The following is a 26,909-nucleotide window of genomic DNA, read 5'->3' on the forward strand; positions in this document are numbered from 1 at the left end:
ATACAAGCACCACCAATTGGATGTGCACAGACAATTGCGTTTTTACCTCCATAGAACTAAGGAACTAAGAAAGTCAGATCAGTTATTTCTTTCTTATGCTTTCAACAAACAAGGCCTTCCAGTTTCTAAAGTGACCTTATCCAGATGGTTATCTGATACTATTGCCTTTATTTATCAGTTACGAAATAAAGAGCTACCAGCTAAACCAAAAGGTCATTCCACTAGAGCATTAGCCATCTCTGTAGCTTTTCAGTCTAGGTTGCCCATAGACTCAATCTGTGCAGCTGCCACTTGGACAAACCTTCACACTTTTATCTCTCATTACAAGGTAAATATGGTCTCCCGGAGCAGAGCTTCCTTTGGTTCTACTGTTCTGAAGAGTCTGTTCCAATGAGCCACTCGGGATTTTAGGTGCTAGGGATGCTGTCCCAAACAGCAAGAATGAAAGCGAGATGGACAACTTAACATAAAGAAGTTATGTACCTACCATAACGTTCCATGTTAGTTGTCTTCATCTCGCCTTCCTTCTTGCATCCCTCCCTCCTTCCCCCTTCCTAGAGGATTGTGAGGAGTTCCCTTTTGTTTTCACTGGCTGAGCATCTTTTATTACTTCACATGCCAGGTTATTTATAACTCTTTCCTTGTTTAGGTGTATTGGACAACCAGTTTTTAGGAACTGGTTACTCTATTTATGTCTAGTGTGCGCTATCACAAACGAGATTTGGGTAGTTGACGCTGGGCATGCTGGGATAAGGGGTAGCCTTGAGCCAGTAAACAGCTCTCGAGCTATAGAAGATGGCCGAGTCGGAGCCGAGGATCGGCTCTGAACCCAAACAGCAAGAAGGAAGGCGAGATGAAGACAACTAACATGGAACGTTATGGTAGGTACATAACTTATTTTTTCATTCTCTTAATGTTAACATTGTCTGGACTTGTACCTGTGCATCAAGTTTAATTCATGCTGTTTATTAACATTTCTTGAGTGCTGAGTGCCTTTTTTTTTTTTGTTTGACCTGACCAGACACGTCTGATTTGGGAATGAATAGTATTTTTTTTTTCTCCCAAGACTACTTTTCATTCTGTTTTAACTACAGTACTTGCTCATGTAATTTTTGTCTTGTGGGCATTTACTTTTATTACAGTAGTGTATGTTTTTGTAACAATCATATCTGTACCTTTTTCCAAACTGTGTGATTTGTAGTGTTGTTGGCGCATTAATATTACTACATTAACTTGTAAACCTAGCCTGCTTCACATTTAGTAATATTTTCTTTAATATAAACAGTCCCTTTTGCCATTGCTCATAAGACATTCAAGTACTTTATAGTGAGAGCATTTGTGCCTAAGAAAGGGTAAGATTTGTGTACCTGTTTAATGAGGGTTTACGTGAACATCATGAAACTGGCATAATTAAAATTAGCTCTTGATGCAACACTCTCGTAACTTTAGTGCATTGTGTGCTGTATAGCTGAAATTACTACAGAACTTCATCAAAAGCTCTTTATAGTAGTAAACCTGACAAATAACATGAGAAATATGCCACAAAGTGTTTGCTGAGGACAAGCTGTCTCCCTTCTCCCCTTTCCAGACTTAATATGCCATCTCTGAGATTGCACAACCTAAGGGAAGAGAGTGAGTGTAGGTATTCCCTCCTCACCATTTAAGTGCATTTCAGAATTGTTAAAGTTTTGGGGGGTATGGGTTACAGTGGCAGAGAGGCTTCATTCCCTGTGGAAAAGCACTTCAGAGTACGTTTGAGTCTTTGTTATTTTTTTCACATTTACTTTTAAATGCTGTAGTATTTGACTATGTGGAATCAAGTAGCTGTCTTTCAATAAATTCATTGTTGATGTCTTGTGTCAGATCCCTTTTTATAACAGTAATCAAACCTGTAGAGCATAGAGAGATTGTCATAGGTGGTCTGGTTTGTTGGCCCCATGTTTTTGCATAATTTGTCATTGTTTAACATCGTCACATGCCTGTGCAAGTGCAGCTACTTAAGAATTCTCCAGAATCCTCATTAATACTTCTAGTAGCTGATGATTCATGCCAGAGACCACTAATTCAACAAAGTTGCTGCATTTCATTTCAGAACCAGCATTAGCAGTTGTACTGACTGTTGCAAGCACTTGTCAGGAGGTATAAAAAGTATGATGTGTAGTATGTAGTGCTGAAAGAATAAAAGGGTTTAATCACAGCAGTAACATGCTCGACTTTAATTTGAGTCAACTACCTTGTTACAGCTCTTAGTACACCCAAGAGGATTTAAGTGTACAGTGATGTACTGAAAGGGATGATATGCAGTAGAAATGCCAAGAACATCTTGCATTGTGTTTAATCACTATGTTTTTGTTAAGAATGTAAGTATAAAACAAAAATTGAACTCCTCCACTGGTAGTCATCGTAATAGAGGCACACGATGAAAGTGAGTCTACATTAGAGTAATTTAAAATTCCTCTAAACTCAAAGGGGGAGCAAATGTACATCTTTCTTGGCTGCTTATCAAAACCTTACTCAATTTTGCAGTCATCTGTTTATGCTAAGCTGTTAGCTGCTGTGGTCATTTTTGATAGTTTTGAAAGTGGATTTAAGAAACCTCTGCATCCATATGCTTAATTACATTTTAATGCCATGCTTAAGCATGCTAACATTAATCTGTTAAAAGAAGACCAGCTGCTTCAAGTTAAAATATATACCGAGACAGACTTTCGTAAGCTGTCGGGCTGTGTTCTGTGCCTGAGTGACTTTGAATGATTGACATTTAGAATACCATCAGAAATGAGCCACGTAGAGAATGCAAATAACATAAAGCTAGCTGTATCAGTATTTGGACAATAAGAGTTTGAAGGTAGAAGCTGTGACTGAGGTGACAAGTGACAAGACAAGGCAGTGCCGTGAATACTTTTTGTAAATGTAGATTTGCACATCTTATGTCATTAAACTCACAGTGTCCAAACAGAAACAGGCCTTTATTGTTGCAGAGCCCTGACATACAGTGCAAGGAAAGAGCATTAATACTGGTTGAAACATAGATTCATTAATTTGATTCCTGTTTTATCCTTTTCAGGATCATGTGGGAAACCACACCTATCCTGACACTCAATGGGAGTACAGCAGAGGACTTATCTTCTATGGGATATCAGTCCATCATAGGGCACACACCACATACACAATTTTTGACAGTTACGAGTCCTACTAGGTTAACTACTGGTATGTCTTTGGGATGTGGAAGTAATGCCAAACTGTGGGAAGACGTGCAATCTGTACATAAAAGGATCCAGTGGAGGACCAAACCAGAGAACCAAGTGCTATGAGGCAGCTACAAGTTTGACTTAAATGAGGTATAAGAAAGACAACAAGTGGATGTGAAGACACATAGAGTGTGCATTATAAATATTTTGTACCATCATACCATGACTTTGGAGGGGGCTGTTATTTGACAGATGGTGTCTGGAAATTGCAAAATTATGTACATTGTGTTAAAGAAGTGCTTGAAGTAGCAGCTATATTGTCATTAAAAGTTTATGAATTTCTAATTTTATACATGAGAATAAGGAAAGCAGGCTAATACATTGAATCTTTTTGACCATGAGCTAGACCAAAAAGTAGGATGTGTAGGAGTTTACAGTGAAATTTATTAGACATTTTACAGTACAGATCTGATGTTATCCATGTCACTTTTCCTCACTCTTGGGTCATAGGATGCGACATCGAATCCGAGCTGAGCCGGCAACTTTACAGTCAGCTTCTAGGCTCAAGCTGCACCCACTCCCATGAACCCTTGCTGCCATCTAACCCCTCAGATCTCATTTGCTGCACTCAGCATAAGACGTGATTCTTTGGCTAGAGTCTTCACTGGGGAAAAAGTACATTAAAAATTATCTTCTTTTTGACTTAACTCTCTCTTTTGTTAGTAGTTTGGTAGATTTCTATAGTTAGCCTGTTTTTCTAGCTAGTTTATAGTCCCCCCCTCCCATTTCTGTGTTCTGCATTTGGTGTTGTAGTTTTTGTGGGTTTTTGCTGCCCTTTTTAGTTTTTTGCCTATATAGACTTTTGTGTAGTAGTTCTTCACTGTTAGTGTTTCTGTTAGTTTTTGCTGGTCCTTTCCATTTTTTTGGCCTTTAGCATTCTTCTGAATAGTGATTTTTGTGGGTCCCTTAGGTTTGGTGATTGTTTTTTTATTCCATGTATGACAAACCTGTTGGCTTTAAAAGGTGCCCATGTCCAATTCACAAGGAGTGTGTCTGTTTTCTGGGCGCCAGCCACCTGGAGGTTGAATGTAACATTTGTGCCGCATTCAACCCCAGGGCCTTGGTTGAACACCAGAACAAGCTTTTACTGAAGGGTATGGACCAAGGGGGTCCATTGGCCCAGTCCCCGGCTAAGCTGGGACCCTCCGACCACAACAGAAAGGCCACCTCTCTTGCTGGGTTGTCTTCCTCTAAAAAGGCCAGGCCTTCGGATCCCAGCTCTACTGATCCAACTCCAGACTCTGCTCCTTGAGGTCTGACATCCTCGGATCCTATGTCCTGCGACTCCACCACCAGATCCAGGGCTTCTGCTCAGAGGCCATCAGATCCAAGGTTGCGGGAGTCTACTCCTGGATCCAAGCCTCTGGATTGAGGACTTTGGATCTGACCAGATCCAGACCTGCCACGCATCCGACTTCTTGGATCCAAGTCATGGAGGACCCAAACATTCGGATCCTCAACTGTCCTTGGATCCAAGAAGTACAGATCTGGGATCAGTGTCGGATCCCACCATTATTATAGAGGACCCCTCTTCAGGTTCTGACATGGGGCAGTCCCCTTCTGCCACCAGGCACAGGAGCCAATCTCTGGACAGCCACTGGAGGTCCTTGGGGTCCAGACATCCATCCCCAACTACATTGTCTGCCTCTTCTAGGTCCTCCAGGAGTGTGCTCCCATCTGATATGGACAGGACAATGAGGTCCTTTCTCAAGGCTCAGATTGAGTTGTGGCTTCTTGCATCCCCAGCCCATCTGGCAAGGAGTTCTTCTCCTACTCCTTCTTCTCCTGCTCTTCTTGTACTCTGTCTTCTCCTCATCTGATCCAGGTAGTTTCAGACCTCCAGGCCCTGGGAAGCATCGAGGAAGAGAAAGTGGTCCCTAGAGGCCATTCTTTCTGTACACCATCTGATTCCCTGGCCACCTTTGCTCGACCTCCCACTGGGCAGATGGAGTCCCATGCCTGACTGGTCACCACAGAGTCCATGGGTGAGGGCTCTGGTCCAGTGTTTTTGGACTGGTCCCTTCCCCATGGTGCTTCGGCCCTCGACAGCTCGGGCTGGTACTGTCCAGAGACTGGGATGTGCCTGGCATGTTCTGTGCCCTCTTCTCAGGAAGGTCTGCCTGCCGTAATTGCAGATGTGACATTGACTAGCCCTTTGGCCTTCCGGGTAGTAGAGCAGACTTCTTCCTCCATCAGAGTTTGCTCTCTGGCTTTCCAGGGACCATCCCAGCCCCCGAGAGTTGACTCTTCTCTTCCTTTTCCTGGTCAGCCTTCTTGAGCTAGCCTTCAGGTGGGAGTCAGCCCCCCTTGGGGTTTCCCTATCTTTTGAATCCTCCCCCAAGCCCCCCCGGAAGAGGTGCCTTGGAAGAGATCGTGCACGAGGAGGCACCTCGACTCCCCTTCAGAGTCTCTCACTGAAGATACAGCCCTCGATCAAGGGAATGGGTCTCCTAGATCTCCACCCAAGAATGTCTCCTTTGGGGACATCTTAGAAATCTTCAAGCTTAAGGGCGGATGGTCTTCCTTACCCCCTTCCTCTATGCAAGAGGAAGGACCCTGACTCCCCTTCAGAGTCTCTCACTGAAGATACGGTCCTCGATGAAGGGAATGGGTCTCCCAGATCTCCACCCAAGGATGTCTCCTTTTGGGGACATCTTAGAAATATTCAAACTTAAAGGCAGGGCGGATGGTCTTCCTTACCCCCTTCCTCCGAGGAGTCCATGTTCCTGATGGCTTTCGGGATGGAACCATCTACCCCCAGGGTTCCCCCCTGCTGACTAACTTGTAGAGCTCATCACCAGCAGGGCATGGAAGGAACCGGATACTGTGGAGCCAGTACCAAAACTCACCAACAAGTTTCCCCCCTCCGGCAAACAGTTTTGGTCATAAGCCATGCCAGTTGTTGCTATTGAGGTAGCCGCCGCCACCAAGAAAGAATTGGTGGAGCAAAGTATATCTGTTCATATCCCTAAGCAAAAGTCCCAGGAGATCGACAGCCACAAAAAGCAGGTCTTCACCTCAGCTACCTTCGGTCTGTAGGCATTGAACTATTTGGCACATTTCACCCAACTCCAGAGGAGCTTACCACTTCCCTTTCTGAGTTGTTGCCTGCTGAGGAACTGAGTAAGGTGTCCCCAAGCTGTCCACTTTCACTTCCCTGTCTAATTCCTTGATGAGGCTGATTTCCATTGCTGTAGAAAATGCTTCTCAAGCAGCCGGCGCAGGTATCGCTATTTGGCACCACTACTGGCTGTGCCTTTGCAGATTTATGGAGTCCTTTAAGGCATCCTTCACCAATGCCCCCTTTGATGGATCTACCCTCTTTGGTCCTTCGGTCAAAGAAACACTCACCAGCAGTGAGCAGGAAGGCAAGACCTTGTCTGCTGTGGGAATCAATTTTCTACCCATCAGCACTCCTTTTCCAAGGTGCAACAAGGAACTAGGAAAATGTGGTTCTGGAAGTCACAGTCTTCCTTCCAGGATGCTCAGGATGAGCCCTCTTCTAGAGGTCCGGGGAGAGGGTTTAGTGGCAGATGCCACCCCAGGGTAGAGGGGGTCCATAAAATTAGGGCTCCAGGGAAGCTTTCTCTGAGAAGCCTCCCCAGCGCTCCGGAGGCACTGCCTGACTGTTCTGCCCTGGAGACAGGGGTCATTTATCACTGCACCATTTGGCCTGGGAAAATATTACAAGAGATTGCTGGATGCTAAACATTATTTCCAGGGGCTATTTTATTCCCCTTTCTCAGCCTCCCCCTCCAATCAGGAAATGCTTCCCAGATGCATCACCTCATCAGAGTGACTTAGCTCAGCAAGAAATGCTCAAGCTTCTTCAGAAGAGAGCCATCCAAGAGGTCCCCCCAGGACAGTGAGAATCCAGAACTTACGCTTGCTTCTTTTTGGTGCCAGTGAAGAATGGGATCTACTTCCATCTGGATCTCAGCGGGGTAAATTTCTCTGTCAAGAAGTCGAAGTTCCGGATGGTCAGTATCCAATCCATTGTGCCCCTTTGGCACAAGGACTATTGGATGTGTTCTGTGAATGTCCAGGATGCACTGTGTCAGAGATTGTAGCACTCCCTCTTCAACATGTTTATCTAATCAGAGCTCATGTTCAGTGCCTTGCAGATCTGCCTCGTCCTCGGGTCTGCCTTATTCTCAGGGCCTTAGGGTCCATGGTGGCAGCAATCTCTCTGGTGCCGTTAGCCAGATTCTACATACAGTAAGGGTTCTGCAATGGGCTCTAGCGGTCCACTGTTCTTCTCTGTCTCATCCGATGATGGCCTTTGTCTGTCATACTCCAGTGTGCAGGCATCATCTTCTTTTATGGATTCAGTCTCCCGACCTCCTAGCAGGCAGATCTTTCTCTCTTCCTCCCCCCAGTGCCACCATGGCCTTGGATGCTTCCCTGTTGAGGTGGGGTGAGCATTACCCAGGTAAGATGGTCCAAGTTACGTGGTCCTCCACAGAGACCAAACTGCACATAAATGTACTGAAGATGAGAGCAGTCCTTCTCACATTGCAAGCTTTTCAAGACTGCCTCTCTCTGGGTAATATTGCAGTTCACATGGACAACATGGAAGTTGTGTGGTACATCAGCAAGCAAGGGGGCACATGCTCTTATCTGCTTTGTCCCAAGGCCATGAGGGCGTGGGAATGGGTGATGTCCTCGGGGAGCTTTCTCCTTGCAACACTCATTTCCAGTGAGTCCAGTGTGTTTGCAGACCGACTTAGCAGGGCCATCCTGCATCCTCACGAGTGGCCCAGAATCCTTCAGTGGTGAGAGAGATTTTCCTTCGCTGTGATCTGTTCTGTTCTCTCACAACCACAAATGCAGCCGATATTTCGCCCTGATTCCCCCAGTTGGCTAGTCCCCCTGGGACAGTGTGGTTCACGATTCACCTCTTGAGTCTCCTTTACACCTGTCCTCCTATACCTCTCATTCCCAGAGTGCTTCAGAAACCTCGTTGCCACCTCGGTCCCTATCGCCCCCTTTTGGCCTCAGCAGGTGTGGTTTCCCCTCCTACAGTCTCATCTAAAGTACCCCCCCTTGGGGTACTAGATCCCCTTCCAGATCTGATTTCCCACCTCTCCCAGCTTCCAACACCCAACCTACAGACTCTTTGTCTCACTGCATGGTTTGTCCATTTCCTGTAATCTTGAATCAGTCCAGGCTTGCATCTCCCATCAGAAACATTATTCTGGCCACTCAGAAGGCATCTACCAGAAAGGTATATGCGTGTAAATGGAAAAGCTTTTCTATTTGGGCCAAACAGTGTAATCTTGACCCCTTCTCAGCTCCCATTCCAGATATCTTGTTCTTGTCTTCACTTTTTCAAGCTGGAGCTATTTCTCTACTGTCAAAGTGCAATTGGTGGCTATTTCTAATTTCCATGTTTGCGAGGAGCTTACCTTTTCCTCTCGTCTATGTAAGGCATTTTTGAAAGTTGTTTTTCTGATTTGACCTCCTATTAAAGATCCTTCTCCCCTTTGGGACCTTTTATTTGTCCTGCAGTCTCTTATACAGAGTCCCTTTGAACCTGCTGCTTACATGCAATATGCTTTTTTATCATGGAAGACCGCTTTTCTGGTGGCCGTAACTTTGGCAAGACTGGTTTCTGAGTTGTAGGCTCTTTTTATCAAACCAACTTACATGATAGTTCATAAAGACTGTGTCTCTCCTAATCAATGCTTGCTTCATGCCTAAGATAGCTACAGAGGCAAATTTGAATCAGTCAGTTCAGTTGCCAGTTTTCTTCCCTAACTTTTCCAATAAAGGGGAGTATCTGTTACATACTCTTGATGTTCATAGACAGGTATAATTCTACTGAATAGTGCCAAGAGTTTCCGCAAATTGGACCAACTGTTTGTAGCGTTTTCTCTTAACAGACAGGGTCTGGTGGTTTCTAGTTACTATTTCTCATTGGATATCGAAGTGTATTTCTTTGGTTTATTTGTCTAAAGGTTTACCTTTACCAGGACCACTCAGAGCTAATTCCACTAGTTCTATGGCTATATCAGCTGCCTATCTGGCCCACCATTCCGTTGATGAGATTTGTGCGGCAACCACCTGGTCTACTCCTCACACTTTTGTTACTCATTATAAACTTGACAGTGTCTCCAGGAACAGGGCTTGATGTCCTTCAAGAATGCAACTGCAGTCCTAACATGTGGGTTGTCCTGCCTCAGGCAGCCCTCGGTCGGCCGGATTCCAAAGTCTGGGTCCGACGTCGGCTGATGTCGCATTTCTCTCCGACGTCAGAGCGGCTGGAGTATATAAGCATCAGCCGACGCCATTTTCTTCAGTCTTTCTTGCCATGCGGTGCCCGAAGCAGAAGCGGTTCACAAGTGCCGGTCGGTCAGCTCCTGTATTCTACGATACCGAAGTCATCAAAAAAGCTAAGTACCCCGTTGGGGACCTTTTCTTGCCTCAGCCGATGTCAGAAATTACTGAAAAAGTTAACAATTGTCTTTTTTGTGGTAAACAAATACCTCATAAGGATTTCCACTCTTACTGCCTCCCTTGCCTGGGCCCAGACCACGACGTCTCGGCCTGTGTAGCCTGTGCTCGCTTCAACAAGCGCACTCTCAGGTGCCGGGCGAAGTTCGCTGAAGACTTTTTCGGCGATAAATTTGCTTATACCATGCCGTCGGATCTTCCGACATCGCAAACTCCCAAAAAGCGAAAAGACCGGGACCGACATCCTCGGCCCGCGTCTACTACCGATTCCACGCCAAAATCTAGCGCGAGTGCTCCGGTTCCCTCTGAGACGGTCTCTCCACCGCTCCGAACCGAAGACACCGCATTACCGACGACTCCGATTCCAGACATTACTCCGACGCCAGTTATAGATTTTCTTCCGGATACCGAAACTGAGGAAATGCCCGAGACCATTGCTGTAGACAAGGTCACTCCTGCACGTGGAGCTGCCAGGCCTCCTATGGCCATGTCTATTGAGGCCTACACTAGGGCTAAGGCAGCCAGCAAAACAAAGCATATTACTTCTAGATCTTTACCTCAGCCGACTCCAGAGACACAAATTATGTCCATGGCTGCTGATTTAATTTCCATGATTAGAGGTTCGCAGACCCATCCAGAGAGAGCATCCCAGCCTCCTTCTGATAAAAGGCCCCGGGTTGAACCCTCTGACCCTACTCCTTCAGATGAAGACTCTGAGGGCTCTGTCCACTCTGATAGCCAGGAAGAGCTCTTCCAGACCTATGAGGACTCAGATGCAGAAGATTCCATACCTTTGGCCTCCCCACCTGAGGATATTTCCTTTGGGGAAGTTCTGCACACCATGAGGGAACATTTCAAGTGGCAGGGCCAGGAATATTCTGATTCCAGGAAACGCCTTAGGACTTTCCTTAAGAAGCCTCAGCACAGGCCCTTAGCTATTCCTCCTGTACTTGATGTTCTGGATGATTTGTATTCTGATTCTAGTGCTACCCTGATACTCTCCCTCCTGCACCAGCCAAGCCAGACAGGTATTACAGGGTCCCTGAAACTCATTCCCATTTATTCAGGGCCCATACTGTTGATTTGGAAACTATTTCACAGGGGCCTAAAGGAGTTTCAGCCTCCACCTCAAAAAATCCTTTGCCCTCCAACAGGGAAGCAAGGTCATTAGAGATGGGGTAAAAGGTTTACACTTCCACTACCTTATCTATGAGAGCTTTAAATTGCCTTTTTCATATGTTCCAATATCAGGATTATCTTTTAGAAGATTTACAAAAAACACTAGCTTCTCCTGATCCTTTAGACAGGAAGACTTTGCAGGAAGCTGTACATAACACTCAGCAAGTAAGCAATCACTTCCTGCAGTGTGGATATGATGCACTGGAAGCTTCATGTAGGGCAGCTATGACAGGGGCAGTGATGCGAAGACATGCTTGGTTAAAAGATCAACCTCTACCAGATCATGTAAAAGCAAAGCTTCTGGATGCACCTTTGGAAAAGAACAAGCTTTTTGGTGCAAATGCTAAGGATGTACTAAAGACCATCGAAGAAAAAGCAAAATCAGTTCAAACTGTAAAGTATTTCCTCCAGGTTCAACCCCCCAGATTCAGTAGGAATTGGCCTTCAAAAAACTGGTCCTTTCCTAATCCAGAAAAGTTTCAAAGGGGTAAGAACAGATGTGGCCGAGGAAGAGGCCAATACAGAGGCCCTTACAGGGGACGTCAATGGCTGCCAGGAAACCAAAGAGGTGACACAGGGGTTTCTCCTGCCCAACAACCACAATCTCAATGACTTTCCTCTACTACCGCCTACCAGGGAACAACTGGAAGCTCCCTTGGGCGGGAAATTATCTCTGTTTGCAGAAAACTGGCACAGACTGACAAAGGACAAATGGATTTTGGACATTATAGACCGAGGGTACAGGTTTCATTTTCAAGAAAACAAGGCATGCCAAATCTACCACAACATCAAAGGGCAGAGGCTATCAAGCAAATCTCTCTGCTAACTCAAATGAAAGCAATAGAAAGAGTTCCACAACAAGAACAAGAACAGGGATTTTACTCAAGACTGTTCCTTGTTCCAAGAAAAGAAACTCAATGGAGACCAATACTGGACTTGTCCACATTAAACACCTTTCTCATAGTACCAAAGTTCAAAATGCTGACTCTACAGCAACTCCTTCCCATGCTGGGCAAGGAGTCGTGGCTGATTACTCTGGACCTCAAGGAGGCATACCTGCATGTCCCTATCAGACACAGTTGCAGAAGATACCTCAGATTTCTTGCAGGGCCAGAGCATTATCAATTCTCAGCATTGCCATTTGGCTTATCTACTGTGCCCAGAGTGTTTACAAAATGCCTGGCTTCAGTAATTGCTCATTGCAGGCTCCAGGGTATACAAATTTACCCGTGCCTGGACGACTGCCTCATACAAGCGGACGACAAATTGATGTTGACAAAAATCTGGAATATGTCATACGATTACTTCAAGCTCTGGGATACACAGTCAACTTCCAAAAGTCAAGACTGCAGCCATCCCAGCAAATAATCTTCTTAGGAGCCAAACTAGACACAGCCTCTCAAATGGCTTACCTGACAGAAGACAAGCAAGAGAAGTTAACTCAATACTTCAAAGGTTTAGCAAAACTCACCCAGATGACTGCAAGGAGAGTCCTACAGGCCCTGGGTTACATGGCATCCTGCATCCTACTGGTTCCATTAGCAAAACTACACATGAGAAAGCTTCAATGGTACCTAAAAAGCGTTTGGTCTCAGCACAGCAACAACTTGGAGACAATCATACCACTCATCCCATGCTTACAAAAGGAATTCCTATGGTGGGCTTCGGTGAGCCAGGAAAACACAGGTTTGTCATTCAAAAAACCACAGATAACACAGACCATGACTACAGACGCCTCAGACCTCGGATGGGGGAGGGCGCACATGGAAGACAGATGTATACAAGGACAATGGTCTCCAAAGGAAACACATCTGCATATAAATCAAAAGGAAATGCTGGCAGTAATGCATGCTATCGAGGCTTTTCAAAACCAACTCCAGCAAGGTCACTTAATGATACGGACAGACAACACCACAGTGATGTGGTACATAAACAAGCAGGGGGGCACTCACTCTTATCCCCTTTGCAGACTGACAATGCAGCTTTGGGAGAAATCACTGAGTCTAAACATCCAGTTGCAATCACAGTTTGTTCCAGGAAAAGACAATGTGTTGGCGGACAGCCTAAGCAGGAATTTCACAGATCCACACGAGTGGAAGTTGCATCCGAAGGCTTTCAGACAACTCACTTCAACATGGGGCAAGCCAGAAGTGGAGCTATTTGCCTCTCACCTCAATCTACTACCAAAATTTTGCACAAGGACATACCATCCAAAGGCTTGGAAAATAGATGCTCTTTCATTCAACTGGAGCTCCCTAGCAATCTATGCATTCCCACCTCTGCCACTGATGACCTCAGTGTTACTAAAGATCAAAGCAGAGAAGCCCAAGGGAATTATAATAGCTCCGGATTGGCCAAGACAACACTGGTACCCTCTACTACGGAGCATATGTCACACCAGGAGGTGGGCCCTCCCTCAGTGGCCTCTACTTTTGACTCAGCACAATTTCGAAACACTGCATCCAAACCTTCAAACTCTGCAGCTAACAGCCTGGGAGATCCCATAAATACATTCAACTTACCTCTCTCCAAGGAAGTCCAGAGGTTACTAACAGAGGCTCGAAGACCATCCACCAGAAAGGTCTACTTAGCAAAGTGGAAAAGATTCAGCAATTGGAATACCAGCAAATGGCATGATGCATCATTGTTGAACATCCCACTTATCTTGGAATATTTGGCAGATATGTTACAGAGTGGCCTATCATATTCGTCAATAAAAATACATGCATCTGCTATTTCAGCCAGATACAACACTGATCCTCCTGTTTTTTTCTCACCCCTTACTAAGGCAATTCCTCAGGGGAATCAAGAACATTAAGCCACCAAGAAAGGCCCCAGTGCCAGCCTGGGACCTCAATTTTGTCTTAGAAAAACTGACCCTTCCTCCTTTTGAGCCAGCAGCTTCAGTTGACTTGCAATTTCTCTCAGGGAAAACAGCCTTCCTGTTGGCAATTACCTCAGCAAGAAGGGTTTCGGAACTACAGGCCCTAATGGCAATACCACCCTTTATTATTTTCCACACAGACAGGGTTTCATTAAGGACCAACCCTACCTTTATGCCAAAGGTGGTATCTAGGGTTTCTCTAAATCAAGCCATCCATCTGCCTGCCTTCTTCCCCAATCCTGAGAATAAGGGGGAAAGGATTTTACATACCTTGGACATTCATAGACAACTTCGATACTACCTGGACAGAACCAAGGCCAGTAGGAAGTCTGAACAGCTTTTTGTAGCTTACGCCCCTGCAGTCCAAGGAAAAGCAATTTCAAAACAGACTATTTCTAAATGGATTGGACATTGCATCAGATTATGTTATTCCTTTCATGGAAAGACTGTTCCAGCCTATGTCAGACCACATTCCACCAGAGCTACAGCCACCTCTACAGCATTTTTAAGAGGGGTGCCTACAAAGGACATTCTAGAAGCTGCTACATGGAGCTCCGTGCATACATTCTCAAAACACTACAATCTCCCCCTATACTCCAGATCCAGAGCAGGCTTTGCTTCGGCAGTCCTGCAGGGTTTGATTGCCACACCATCTCTTTACTAGAGCATACCTCCTCCCCCAGCTAAGCTATGGTATTCTACCCACATATTATGACTGCAGTTGCATTCTTGAAGGACATAGTACAGTTTTGTACCTACCATAAATGTAGATGTCCGAGAGACATGCAACTGCAGTCGGGGTTTCCCTCCCTCCATACCCCTCTATGCTCAGGGTCCACTCCTATTCCTCTCTCTCTCTTAGCTGGGGATATCTGTTATGGTGTATTTGTTGTATTGCTCATGTATTTGTTTGGAATCCTGTTTTTGTCTTCCAATTTGATTACAGCCTTCCTTGGAGGGCACCTGGCATCTGGGGCAAGAAACACTGAAGAAAAGGCATCGGCTGATGCTTATATACTCCAGCCGCTCTGACGTTGGAGAGAAATGCGACATCAGCCGACGTCAGACCCAGACTTTGGAATCCGGCCGACCGAGGGCTGCCTGAGGCAGGACAACCCACATGTTATGACTGCAGTTGCATGTCTCTCGGACATCTACATTTATGGTAGGTACAAAACTGTACTTTTTGGCTCCACAGTTCTTCGGCATGTCCTTCCATGAGGCCACACAGGATTTAGGGTAGTTGGGGACTCTGACCCAAGAGTGAAGAATAGTGACATGGATAACATCAGATAAAGAGTTATGTACTTACCATAACTTGGCATCTGTGTTATCCTGTGTCACTGTTCATCACTATCCCTCCCTCCTTCACCTATCCTGTGGGACCTAGAGGAAGTAGAGATGTCCTTTCCAGTGGTTAAGGTCTTCCTTTGCTGTGTTCTAGCTCTAGGGCAAACGCGATCTGAGGGGTTAGAGGGCAGCAAGTGATCATGGGAGTGGGTGGAGCTTGAGCCTAGAAACTGTCTGTAAAGTTACTAGCTCGGATCCGATGTCTGATCTTATGACCCAAGCGTGATGAATAATGACATAGGGTAATACAGATGCCAAGTTCTGGTAAGTACATAACTCTTTTTCATGCCATTGTATAGACATCTAAGAACTCATAGTAAGGATGTGGTTACTAGCACCTTAGAAGTTAATGGGTGCAAGCAGTATTGCAAAAAAAATTGATATGCTTGTAATATGTTGTTAATAGTTCAGTAGTGGCAGTGTCCAGTGCTTGAAGATCACATTTAATTTGACAAAGACAAGTTTTGTTTTTACATAAAAAAAAGTGATTGCATGCATTCTTTTGCATCCAGACACTCTTTTATGCATAAATAAAAGTTTTTTTATATTAATTTAAATATTTAAGTTTAAAAAAGTTTCCAAACAGGGAAGGCTGTTACTCCTGCATTTACGGCATTAACATTAACATGCAGGAAGGAGGTGTTCACATCACGCTGGGGTTTCAATCCAGTTAGCTGGTATTAGCATAAGTAAATATTTATGAAATAGTTATATAATTGTTAACTTGTTAAATTGACAATTAGGCAAAATACAATTTTCACCATTTTGGTGAATCAAGGTATCACTTCATAGTTTTGCTAAAGTAAACCATTACTGTTTGCAGTGAGAATAATGAGAGTAAGAGTAGGTACAGAGCCTTTGGAGAAGGCTTGAGAGAGAGAGAAAAGGTTTCATCATTTCAATGGCAAGCATAGCAAATTGGGATCTCTAATTGTCCCTATTGTAAAAAGGGATAATGCCTTTTATATTTCTGGTAGTCATGAACTGGCCATAAATCAGGCTGCAAACACTGAGGCATATCCTGGTACTTGCGTGGAATAGCTGATATATGCACCGAGTAGTGGAACTGTGCTTTTTAAACAACTGTAACCACTTATTATCAAAAATTATTACATTATGATTATTCTAAATCATATACAATGATTAATACATTGCGGATGGCAGGGTTTCACATTCACTTCCTCCTTCAGATCACTCAGAGCAAGTGTAGTGAAGTCCTTGTGGTTTCTACTGTTACGAGTAGATGAGTTTCCATGGTGCCCTGGCCAGATTTCCTCTAGTCTGTATGAATGCCATCTCAAATTTTCCCTGAAAATTTTCTAGGCTTAGTGAGACTAACGCTGTCATTAAAACGTATGCACATACATTCATATTTGGATATATGCATGCATACATAAAAAATCCATACTGAGTTTAACCATCAAGCATTTGATGGGCATATTGATGATTTACTCCTCCAGTTGTCTTCTCTCTACCACTGAAGGTTTTTGAGGAGACTACTGACTGTAGAGCATTTGCATTTATAGCTCTCATTTTATGGTACTGTGTGTTAAAATCTCTTTCAAGAACTAGTTATGTGAACAGTGCTTTGGTTTTAACAGCTGAATCTGTGTCTTTGTGGAAGTCTTTGGAGTATACCATATCCTTCTGTGTTATTTATGCCATAGAATTCTTTTAATAGTCTTAGTTGCTTAATTCATTCATTGTAATGCAGCTTGAGATAAGTCGCATTATAAGCAGCATTTTGCATGCTCCCCTACCTTTCTCTGACATCACCATTCTACAGTACACCCTTTTGTTATTCATGTTAATATTTCTGGCCAAGGCCTTTTTATCTTTCTTTGTTCTAGCATCTTTTCAACTAGCTCAGACATTGTTTCCTTTCCATCAACTGCATCCTATTTACTATACTGCTCCCATTGCTAGTGTTGTAAAGCGTTCTGTTTTTCTTTATTGTTACCCTCTTATTTGTATTTTTGTATGTCTTATTTCTTCTGTGTAAACTGGTCTTTTCGTTCTCTTTGTCCTCTTCTTTGTCCAAACATTTCTTTAAACTATTTTGACCAACTTATTTTTCCTATCCTGCACCTCATAAGACTTGCTTATTGTTCTACTGCAGAATTTCTATGTTAACTCCTGGTTCTGCCCATTCCTTCCTTAATTTACATGCCATTTTCTGATTTTTAAATTATTCCTAACTAAAATCACTACCATTTCCAGCATCTGATCATTTTCTACCGTAATGTTCCTTGTCTTATGTTTTCACCTGCTACTGCTTCTTTAATACTCTCTGTTCTTGCACTGTTGTTGCTCTTCCAGCATTCTGTCTTTCTTCCTTTATGCCTATGTTTGATTACTCCATTTATCCTCTAGTCACACTTCTTCTAAGTCCATGATGATTGTCCACTAAAGTGGGTGTTTGTGCCTTTTTCCTTTCCTTTTGAATGCTTTTCTCTAAGCCTCGTCATTTTCCTTTACCGCCTTTAACACTTGGACCCACCGTATAACTCCTCTCTAAATCTTAACCTGTCTTTTAAGTTTTCTTCATTGCCAGCATGCACTTTTATATCACATTTCATGCTGTTATGCATTCAGAATGATGGTGCTGTTACCTGTCCTTTCATTCTGAAAGGTAGAGTCCCAGATTATCTTTCATAGCCTCAGCATCAACACATGCAGGTAGGTGCGTGCTTGAATGGGTGTGCTTTCTTTGAATGTTGGGCGTCGGGCTGGCACCTCAGCACCGTAAAAATCCACTGCCAATCATTAGCGGACCGGAGTTCGGCTATGGCGACCCCTAACTGGGAAAAGCCAAAATACATTAGTTTAGCTTCAGCATCAACTCAGTGTGCTGAAGTTAGCCTTCACTCTGTTATAATCAGCACACAGTACACAATCTAGATTTATATGAAGCGAATCTCCTTAGACAGTCAACTTAATTAATAAAATGAGTTTTAATATGGGAAAGCACGGGTTTATCTCTCAACTGCCCATAATTATGCAGATTGACTGGATTTTTGCCTCCGCTTTTTGGCCCATTCTTCATAAAATTTGTGATTTTCTGGTAAATCATTGATAATTGAAGTCACTAAGTAATGACACATATTTGAGTTTTGGACTTCATATCCTTCAGAAAATGCATGCTAGTGCAAAACCTGGCCCTGCTTTCTGGGCCTTTTTCATCCTAATTATTTTGACTTTGTCCGGAATTCTTGCAGTGGGGGTCTCTTTTGAGAGACACATTTAATTGCAACACAGAGAGAGTTATATATGGTATGAGATGTACATGCAATAAATTTTATGTGGGAGAAACTAAGAGGTCTCTTGCATGTAGAATTAAAGAACATGTTAGAGACATAAAAAATTATAAACAAACTAGCCCCATAGCAGTGCATTTTAATAAATTTCATAATGGTAACCCAGAGGGATTAGTTGTGATGGTTTTAGATAGTGTAAAAGGTAACACATATTTAAGTGAGCAACAAATTAAATATATATTAAGAAAGAAAGAGTTATGTTTAATTTTAAAATTTAATACATTAAATCCTAGAGGGTTAAATTCTGATTGTTCTTGGAAAAGTTTGTTATAAGTGTGCATATGAATAGTATGTATTACTGTGTGTATTATAATTCTGTTCCTTTGTTTGTTAATTAATGTATTAAGAGGGTGTGTTTCATGCTAGTATAAAGGTGATGAAAATGTATATGAAAAGTTCTTACTCTGTTAAAGGCACGTTTGCCGAGGCGCTAGAGAATTTATCTGCTTTTGTACCATATGTGGATATATATCACGCATTTTATGCTACTTGAGTGCATTTTAGAATAAATCCTTGTTTTCCACTGAATTGGATTCATTATTTGTGGTGAAGTATTCTTGCAGTAAGAGGTTGAAAGGTATGAGATTGGGATTGATACTGAACTCTGAAGGAGATGGTTTTACAAAGCATATGCTGCTTTTAGTTTTAAGTACATTTTGAATATAAAAACTGCAGATGAGCAGACTGTTGTCCAGCTTTGCAGAAAGAAGTCTTGGTCATCATACTTTCATTAAACATTATTATATATTGTGCAGCCTTTTGCTAATATTTGGATGCTGCGTAAATTTTCACACTTGTCAGCATTGAAGTTCCAGGTTGTAATCTAGCTGGTGGGTCTCATTCTGTTCTTGATACTTTGTGCCATCTCATATGCAGGTAAATGTGAAATGGTACATTTGAAGCTATGTTCATAATACCAATATACATTTCTACATTTTTTTTTAGTATTGCTAAATGAGTTACTGGCTTTTCTTGTGTTGCAGTTTTACATCGGTACAGAGTGTTGCTAAATGAGTTATTGGCTTTTCTTTTGTTGCAGTTTTACATCGGTACAGACACATCCTTGGGTTATGGCAGCCAGATATAGGACCTTATGGTGGCCTGCTTAATGTTGTGGCAAGTATACATTTTGTGATGTCATTCCATGTTTTAACAGGGTAATATGATCTTTTCTCTTTTTAGCAAGTATACAGGAACAGTATTTTATGAATGTGATGTTGCATATTTTCTTTTATTGGATAAAATAACTGTGAAACTTTAGTGGACGAGTTTGACAGCCTAATACCATGAGTGCTGACATTTATAGAATCATCTTATGCTCATTATTAGATCATTGCTATAGTACTTTTATCCATAGGGGTTATATTCTGCTAAGGATATAACAGCCGGACAACTTCCAAAGCTTAAGGGTACTTTCCATATGCCTGTATGTGTTCTAGCAGATCTGAAGAAGCAGTGGTTTGGGTGCCAAGCCCTTCAGAGCTTTCCTCCAGCCAAAGTACGCTCCTCTTGATGGCTTTTTTGAATCGATGGTCGGATAACGGTTTTCTACTGCTGGGAAAGGTAAGTTCACATTGGGAAGGAATCCTTCAGAATTTTATTTTTATAACAGGAAGTGATCTTTTTCTGTAAAATGATTAATTTTAGCTAAGAAAAAGCGATTTCTTTCCTTAGATCACTGTTGCAGTATTCCAGTATTAACGTGTTATCTTGTCGAGCTAACCTGACATCTGGCTGTCGTACCAAAGCCAAAACCTTCCATGCCACCATATGTGCAAAGTATGACCCATGACTATGGGCATAAGGGTACATAAGTGAGCTTATGAATGCAAGATCCTCAGATTATCCTGCCATCAGTCCAAATGCAGGTCTCGCTCTCTTAAGGTCTGTTATTCATGTGGTTGTTGGCTGTTACCTCTGCCTTTGCTTATTCAGATAAGAGCCCAATTGGGGAACCTTCTTTTTTCGAGTCTATTTGTGATAAGCTTTGAGAGAGAGAAGTATGCTTGTGGGGGGCAGATTCCTCTTAAGGACCTCCACTCCCAGTGCTTATTTTGTCTTGGGACTGAACACGACTATAAAAATTTCAGGATTTGTCAGTTGTTTGTAACAAAGACCCTTCATACTTGTCTCTCTCTTCAGTTATTACTTTTTAGGGACCCTGCACCTCACCCATTCCAAAAGGGAAGAACCCTTGACATACATTGTCCTGCTTGCCCCCTAAAAAGAAATTCATAAGACCTAGGCCTGAACAGTTGTCTTCCCACTTGGATTTGGATATACCCAATGAGGTATTGCAGGAATCCAGAATACATTGGATTATTTCTCTGGCTGATGCTGCCATGACCCTTCTGGTGGCTGATATGGGCTCTGATTCACTGATTTCTGATGAGACTGTTCGCACCAATATAGTTGAGAAGGGTAACCAGAGGTTATTATTTTAGAGGGACCAAAGGGTTTACCTCAAATCCTGGTTAGGGAAAAGGTGCCTGGATCCTTAATTGAGGGCAGCTGGGGTTCTGAACTGCCTCACCTGTGAAAGCAGACATTACTCTTAAGAAAAAGAATCGAAAGACAAAGAATGTTTCTCCTTCTCAGACATTTCAAGAAACGGAATGGATTCAATTTTCACAGGACCTATACAAAGTGATTTTTGTCTCTGAAGCTTAATTTCTTCTTCCTCTCTTCCCATCCCTTCTCTTAAGAGACAACATGAATATTCTTCTTCTTCTGAGGAGGAAGAATCTGATTCAGATGAACACTCTTCAGCTAATTCATCTCAAATCCATTCTCCAGACCTGATTTCTTATGATGATGATGAGGACATCTTATCCCCTGAGCCTCCTGTTGAGGAAGTCTCCTTTAAGGAAATCATTACAAAAATAATGCAACATTTTGAATGGGAATATGGGCAAGTTTCTGATGTGCAGAAGAGGTAGTATAACTTATTGGAGGTAGGAAACCCTATTCCAGTCCCTGTTCTTGCAGTGTTGGCGGCCTTCCTGGATGCATTTGCATCAACTTCTACCTCTCCTGATTCCCAGCCCCTTAGATGCAATGCCTGATAGGTTTTTATAACGTGCCAGTGTATCTTAAAATTTTCTACAATAATCCTTTGTCAGATCCTTCTGTTTTTTTCTCCGTCCACTGACAAACCTTCTAAATTTTTGCTTGCTGCTAATGTCTCACCTTCAGACAGAGGCAGTAGGGCTGTGGACAGATACAATAAGAAGTCTTACACTTTTGCCACTGTGACATTCAGGGCTTTGAATTATTAGACCCACGTGACGAAATACCTGCCTTGGGTGAATTGCATAAGACTTTTGACTAACCGTGAGGTTTCTGAAACTAAGCAACAGGCTGTTTCTGTGTTTGGTCATGCTACTCAGGTGACTGTAGGCATACCATTAAATGTAGTATGATGCAGTGGAGGCTTCTTCCTGGGTGGCTTCTGCTGGATCATTTTTCAGGTGATTTGCTTGTCCTCACTCACAGTCACTTCTTGAGGATATTAAAGTTAAGCTTTTAGATTTCCCCTCTGCACCTGGATTTTCTTTTTGGTTTCCCTTTACTCCAATCATCTCCTTCTTCCTCTTTTGCAAGGTCTACTTGATGGGTCTATATTAGGTGAATGAATGCTTAAAATGTCAAGTACAACATGCTCAACAACTTTTAAGTGAACGTTCATCTAAGCGAAACCCCAGAATATCGAAACAAAGAGTTTTGAAAAGTTATAGTTGTCTAGCCATCAGGAAGCCAACGGGTAGTAGGGCAGACCTTTTTCCCCCACCAGAGTTTCTTCCCTGGCTTTCCAGGGACCATTCCAGCCCCCGAGAGTGGACTCTTCTTATCCTGTTCTTGGTCAGCCCTCGAGCTAGCCTTCAGGTTGGAATCACCCCCTTGGGGTTTCTCTTACTTCCAAATCCTCCCCTGTACCCCATCGCCTCACCGGAGATGGTGCCTTGGAAGAGATCATGGAAGAGGAGGCACCTTGAGTCCCCTTCAGAGTCTCTCACTGAGGATACGGACCTCATTGAAAGGGATGGGTCCTCCAGATTTCCACCCAAGGATGTCTCCTCTGGAGACATCTTAGAAGTCCTCAAGCTTAAGGGCAGATGGTCTTCTTTACCCCCTTCCTCCAAGGAGTCTGTGTTCCTGAGGGCTTTTGGGATGGGACCATCTACCACTTGGGTTACCCCCCCAGCTGAAGAACTCCATAGACCTTATCGCCAGGCGGGCGTGAAAGGAGCCATATACTGTTGGAGCCGGTACTGAAGTGTGACAACAAGTTTCTGAGTCCCCCTCCGACAAACAATTTTGGTTAAAAGGTGTGCTAGTCAATGCTATTGTGGTAGCCACTGCCCCCAAGAAAGAATTGGTGGAGCAAAGTATGTCTGTTCATCCCCCTAACTGAGAGTCCCGGGCGATCGAAAGAAACGGAAAATGGGTCTTTGCTTCAGGTACCTTCGGCCTGTAGGCACTGAACTTCTTGGCACATTTCACCCTACTTCAGAAGGACTTGGTCAAGGAGATTACCACTTCCCTTTCTGAGTTGTTGTCTGCTGGCGAACTAAGTAAGGTGTCCCCCAAGCTGTCCATTCTCATTTTCCTGTCTAATTCCTCAATGATACTGATTTCTAGTGCTGAGGAAGGAGCCTCTCGAGTGGCCGATACAGGCATCGCTATTCGTTGCCACACCTGGCTGCATCTTTGCAGATTTATGGAGTCCTTTAAGGTGTCCTTCACCAGTGCCCCCTTTGATGGATCTACCCTCTTTGGTCCTTCGGTCAAAGAAACACTCACCCACAGTGAGCAGGAAGGCAAGACCTTGTTCAGCTGTGGGAATCAAGTTTTCTACCCCTCAGTGCTCCTTTTCCAAGATGCAATGAGGGACTAGAAAAATGTGGTTTCAGAAGTTGCAGTCTTCCTTCCAGGGCACTCAGGGTGAGCCCTCTTCTAGAAGTCGGGGGAGATGGTTCAATGGCAGATGCTGCTCCAGGGACAGAGGGTGTCCGCAAAATCAGGCCTCCAGGGAACCTTTCTCTGAGAAGCCCCCCCCCCCCCAGCACTCCTGAGGCACTGTTCGACTGTTCTGCCCTGAAGACAGTTGGGTGTCATTTGTCACTGCACCATTTGGTCTGGGCAAATATTACAAGAGATCTCTGGTTGCTAAACATTATTTCCAGGGGCTATTTTTATTCTTTTTTCTCAGCTGCCCCCTCCAAATATGAAGTGCCTCTCAGATGCACTGCCCCATCAGTGGGAATTAGCTTAGGAAAAAGTGTTCAAACTTCTTCAGAAGAGAGCCATCCAAGAGGTTCCCCCAGGACAACGAGAATCTTGAACTTATTCTCGCTTCTTTTTAGTACCAAAGAAGATGGGGGACCTATACCTAATTCTTGATCTCAGCAGGTTAAATCTCTCTGTCAAGAAGTCCAAGTTCTGAATGGTCACTGTCCAGATGAGTGGATGTGGATTTCCAGGATGGGTGCTATCATGTAAAAATAGACAGATAACTCCGGGAGACATCTCCGCTGTCGCATGGGACCAATCATTACCAGTTCAGGACCCGGACCTTTGGTCTAACACAGCTGCCCAGGTGTTCACCAAGTGCATGGCAGTGTTTGCAGCTCACCTGAGACTGCAGGGATTCCAGGTGATGTTCTTCATGTTTTACTGTTGCACTCATCACATTTGGGTTATCCCTGCCAGGGTAGCCCTCAGTTGGCTCGAATACCAGAGGCTTAGTATTTTTGCGTCTGTTGCCATCTCTCCAGGACTGACATCAGATCATCAGTGGTATAAAATAAGGCAGCCGACGCCATTACATCAGTCTTTCTTGCCGAGGAGCCCGAAGGAGAAGCAGTTCGCACAAGTGCCGGTCGGCCACTACCTGAGTTTAACATTTACGAATTGAAGTTGAAGTCTTCTAAAGCTAAGTACCCCATTGGGGATACTTTTTTCTTGCTCTAACCAATGTCAGAAAAAGTTAACAGTTGTCTCGCCTGTGGAAAGCAAATACCACACCAAGACTTTCATTCTTATTGTGTCACTTGCTAAGGCCCAGACCATGACGTCCCCGCTGTTGCTTTTGTGCTTTGTTCAACACCAAAACTATACATCGTCGGGCCCTTATTGTAGCTAGATTTTTTCGCTCTCACTCCTCGAATTCCGATATGGCTTTGGTAAGCCATCCTGCAGATGTCTTTACCTTGGATGGGTGTGGAGCCGCTGAGCAGGCACCGGCTTCTGAGGAAGTACTTTGCATTACCGATTCTCAACACAGACCGACTACTTCTTTCGCGTCTACTGTTCTTTCATAAAACTACAGAGTTTCTAAGGCCCAGGGTATGAACCACACCCAAAAAAGCGATGACCCAAGCTCTTTAGACAGATGGGGTAAAAAAGTATGCACCTCTGCTACTCTTGCTATTAGAGCACTAAATTGTCAGTTCCATATGCTAAAATATCAACATACCATGGAACTCCTCAAACAATAAATATCTTCTTTTCCTGCTTGTGCAGAAAATAGTTACAAGAGTTAATGCATTCTGCAAGTCAAATAACTAAGCACATCTTACAATGTGGTTTTGACGCCCTAGAAGCATCTTGCAGGGCAGCAGTCACTGGTTCAGTCCTTAGAAGGCATGCTTGGCTTAAGGAACAGCTCTTGCCAGACCATGTAAAATCCAAATTATTGGATGCACTCTTGCACAAAGACAGCTTATTTAGTGCTAAGGCAGAAGAGGTCTTAAAGATGGAAGAAAAAGCTATATCTGTGCAGACAGTTAAAGATTTCTTGCAGGTCCAGCCACCGAGGTTCAGTAGGCATTGCCCCTCCAAGCACTGGTCCTTTCCTGCACCCTCTAGGTTAGCTCTGCACAGACCCCGGAGAAGCAGGCCCCCCAGACAACAGCCCCAGGGAATGCAGAGATCTAAGCAGTGGAGTTCCTCCTCTTCAAAACTAGGGAATGCTAAGCCACCCCCTCATGGTAAGAACTCACAATGACTTTACACTTCCACACCCTCCCTTTGCCCACCTGCTCTTGCCCATAGGAGGAAAACTCTCCTTCCACGCAAGCACCTGGGACACCATTACCAGTGACCGCTGGCTCCTCAACATAGTGTCCCAGGGATACAAGTTTTATTTCCACACACTCCCAACCCCAAAAGGGTTCCCAGATCTTCCCCCAAACCAGTGGGCAGAGGCCAAAAAGCAAGTCCTTTCACTGCTCTCTATGAGGGCAATAGAGCATGTTCCTGCAGAACAGATAGGCCAAGGTTTTTATTCCAGACTCTTCCTGGTACCTAGAAGAGAGGGCACATGGCACCCCATTTTCGCTCTATCCATTCTAAACACCTTTCTGGTGATACCAAAATTCAAAATGCTCAACCCTCCAGCAACTCCTACCTATGCTCTCCAAGGATGATTGTTTAGCCACCCTAGACCTAAAAGAGACCTACCTACACATCCTAATCAGGAAATCATGCAGGAAATACCTATGTTTCAGGGAAGGATCATTGCACTTTCAGTTCTCTGCACTTCCCTTTGGCTTATCTACTGCTCCCAGAGTTTTTACAAAATGTCTGGCTCCCGCCATTGCTTTTTTCAGACAAAGAAATATTAAAATTTACCCATACTTAGTTGACTGCCTGATTCAGGCAGACAGTCCAGAAAAGCTGCTAAAGTACCTGACCTTTGTAAAGTACCTACTGACCTCCCTGGGGTATACTATCAATGAAAAGAAATCCAAACTAGTACCCACACATAAAATTGTATTCCTGGGAGCAAGCCTGAACACAGCATCCCAGATGGCATTCCTTGCACCAGAAAAACAAACCTACCTGACAGCCTACTTCGCTCAACTAGCCACCAGACCCCAGTTATCCGCAAGGAAAATCCTGCAAGCTCTGGGGTTCACGACTTCTTGCATTCTACTCATTCCTTATGCCAGACTGCATATAAAGAAACTACAGTGGTACCTAAAAAGCCTTTGGTGTCAGCACTCCCAAGACCTGGAAACTCTTATACCAATGATACCTTGTTTAAGGAAAGATTTTCTTTGGTGGGCAGCAGCATGCTACCACAACAAGAGACTTCTCTTGTCACAACCCCACACCGCCCAGACCCTCACCACAGATGCATCAGACTATGACTGGGGTGCACACCTGGACGGCAGGTGTATTCAGGGTCAGTGGAGCCCAAATCAAATACATCTGCACATCAACCATAAAGCGATGTTAGCTGTCCATCACACTCTGACAGCCTTCAGACAACTCCTCTCCCCAGGGCCTCTACTGATCAAAACAGACAACACCACTGTGATGTGGTATATCAACAAGCAGGGAGGGACTCACTCGTACCCTCTGTGCAGGCTCGCCTCAGCCATGCAACTACACCTGTTAGCACAATTCCTGCTAGGCTCTCTAAACTCTCTGGCAGACATCTTAAGCAGACATCTTCTGGATCCA

The 26,909-nt window shown here is 43.9% G+C and overlaps 1 protein-coding gene across 4 annotated transcripts in view; it reads left to right on the top strand.

The window, feature by feature from the left end:
• FBXO31 (F-box protein 31) overlaps positions 1–26,909 on the top strand; it is a 1,097,250-nt gene that overhangs the window by 347,398 nt on the left and 722,943 nt on the right. For all 4 annotated transcript variants that reach the window (XM_044081741.1, XM_044081743.1, XM_044081742.1 and 1 more), the window contains one exon: positions 19,477–19,553. In XM_044081741.1, the coding sequence (XP_043937676.1) occupies positions 19,477–19,553 (77 nt within the window). The remainder of the gene's footprint in view (positions 1–19,476; positions 19,554–26,909) is intronic.

Source organism: Protopterus annectens, chromosome 8.part1 (genome assembly GCF_019279795.1).
Source record: "Protopterus annectens isolate FY-2018-M chromosome 8.part1, PAN1.0, whole genome shotgun sequence".
Lineage (NCBI taxonomy): Eukaryota > Metazoa > Chordata > Ceratodontiformes > Protopteridae > Protopterus > Protopterus annectens.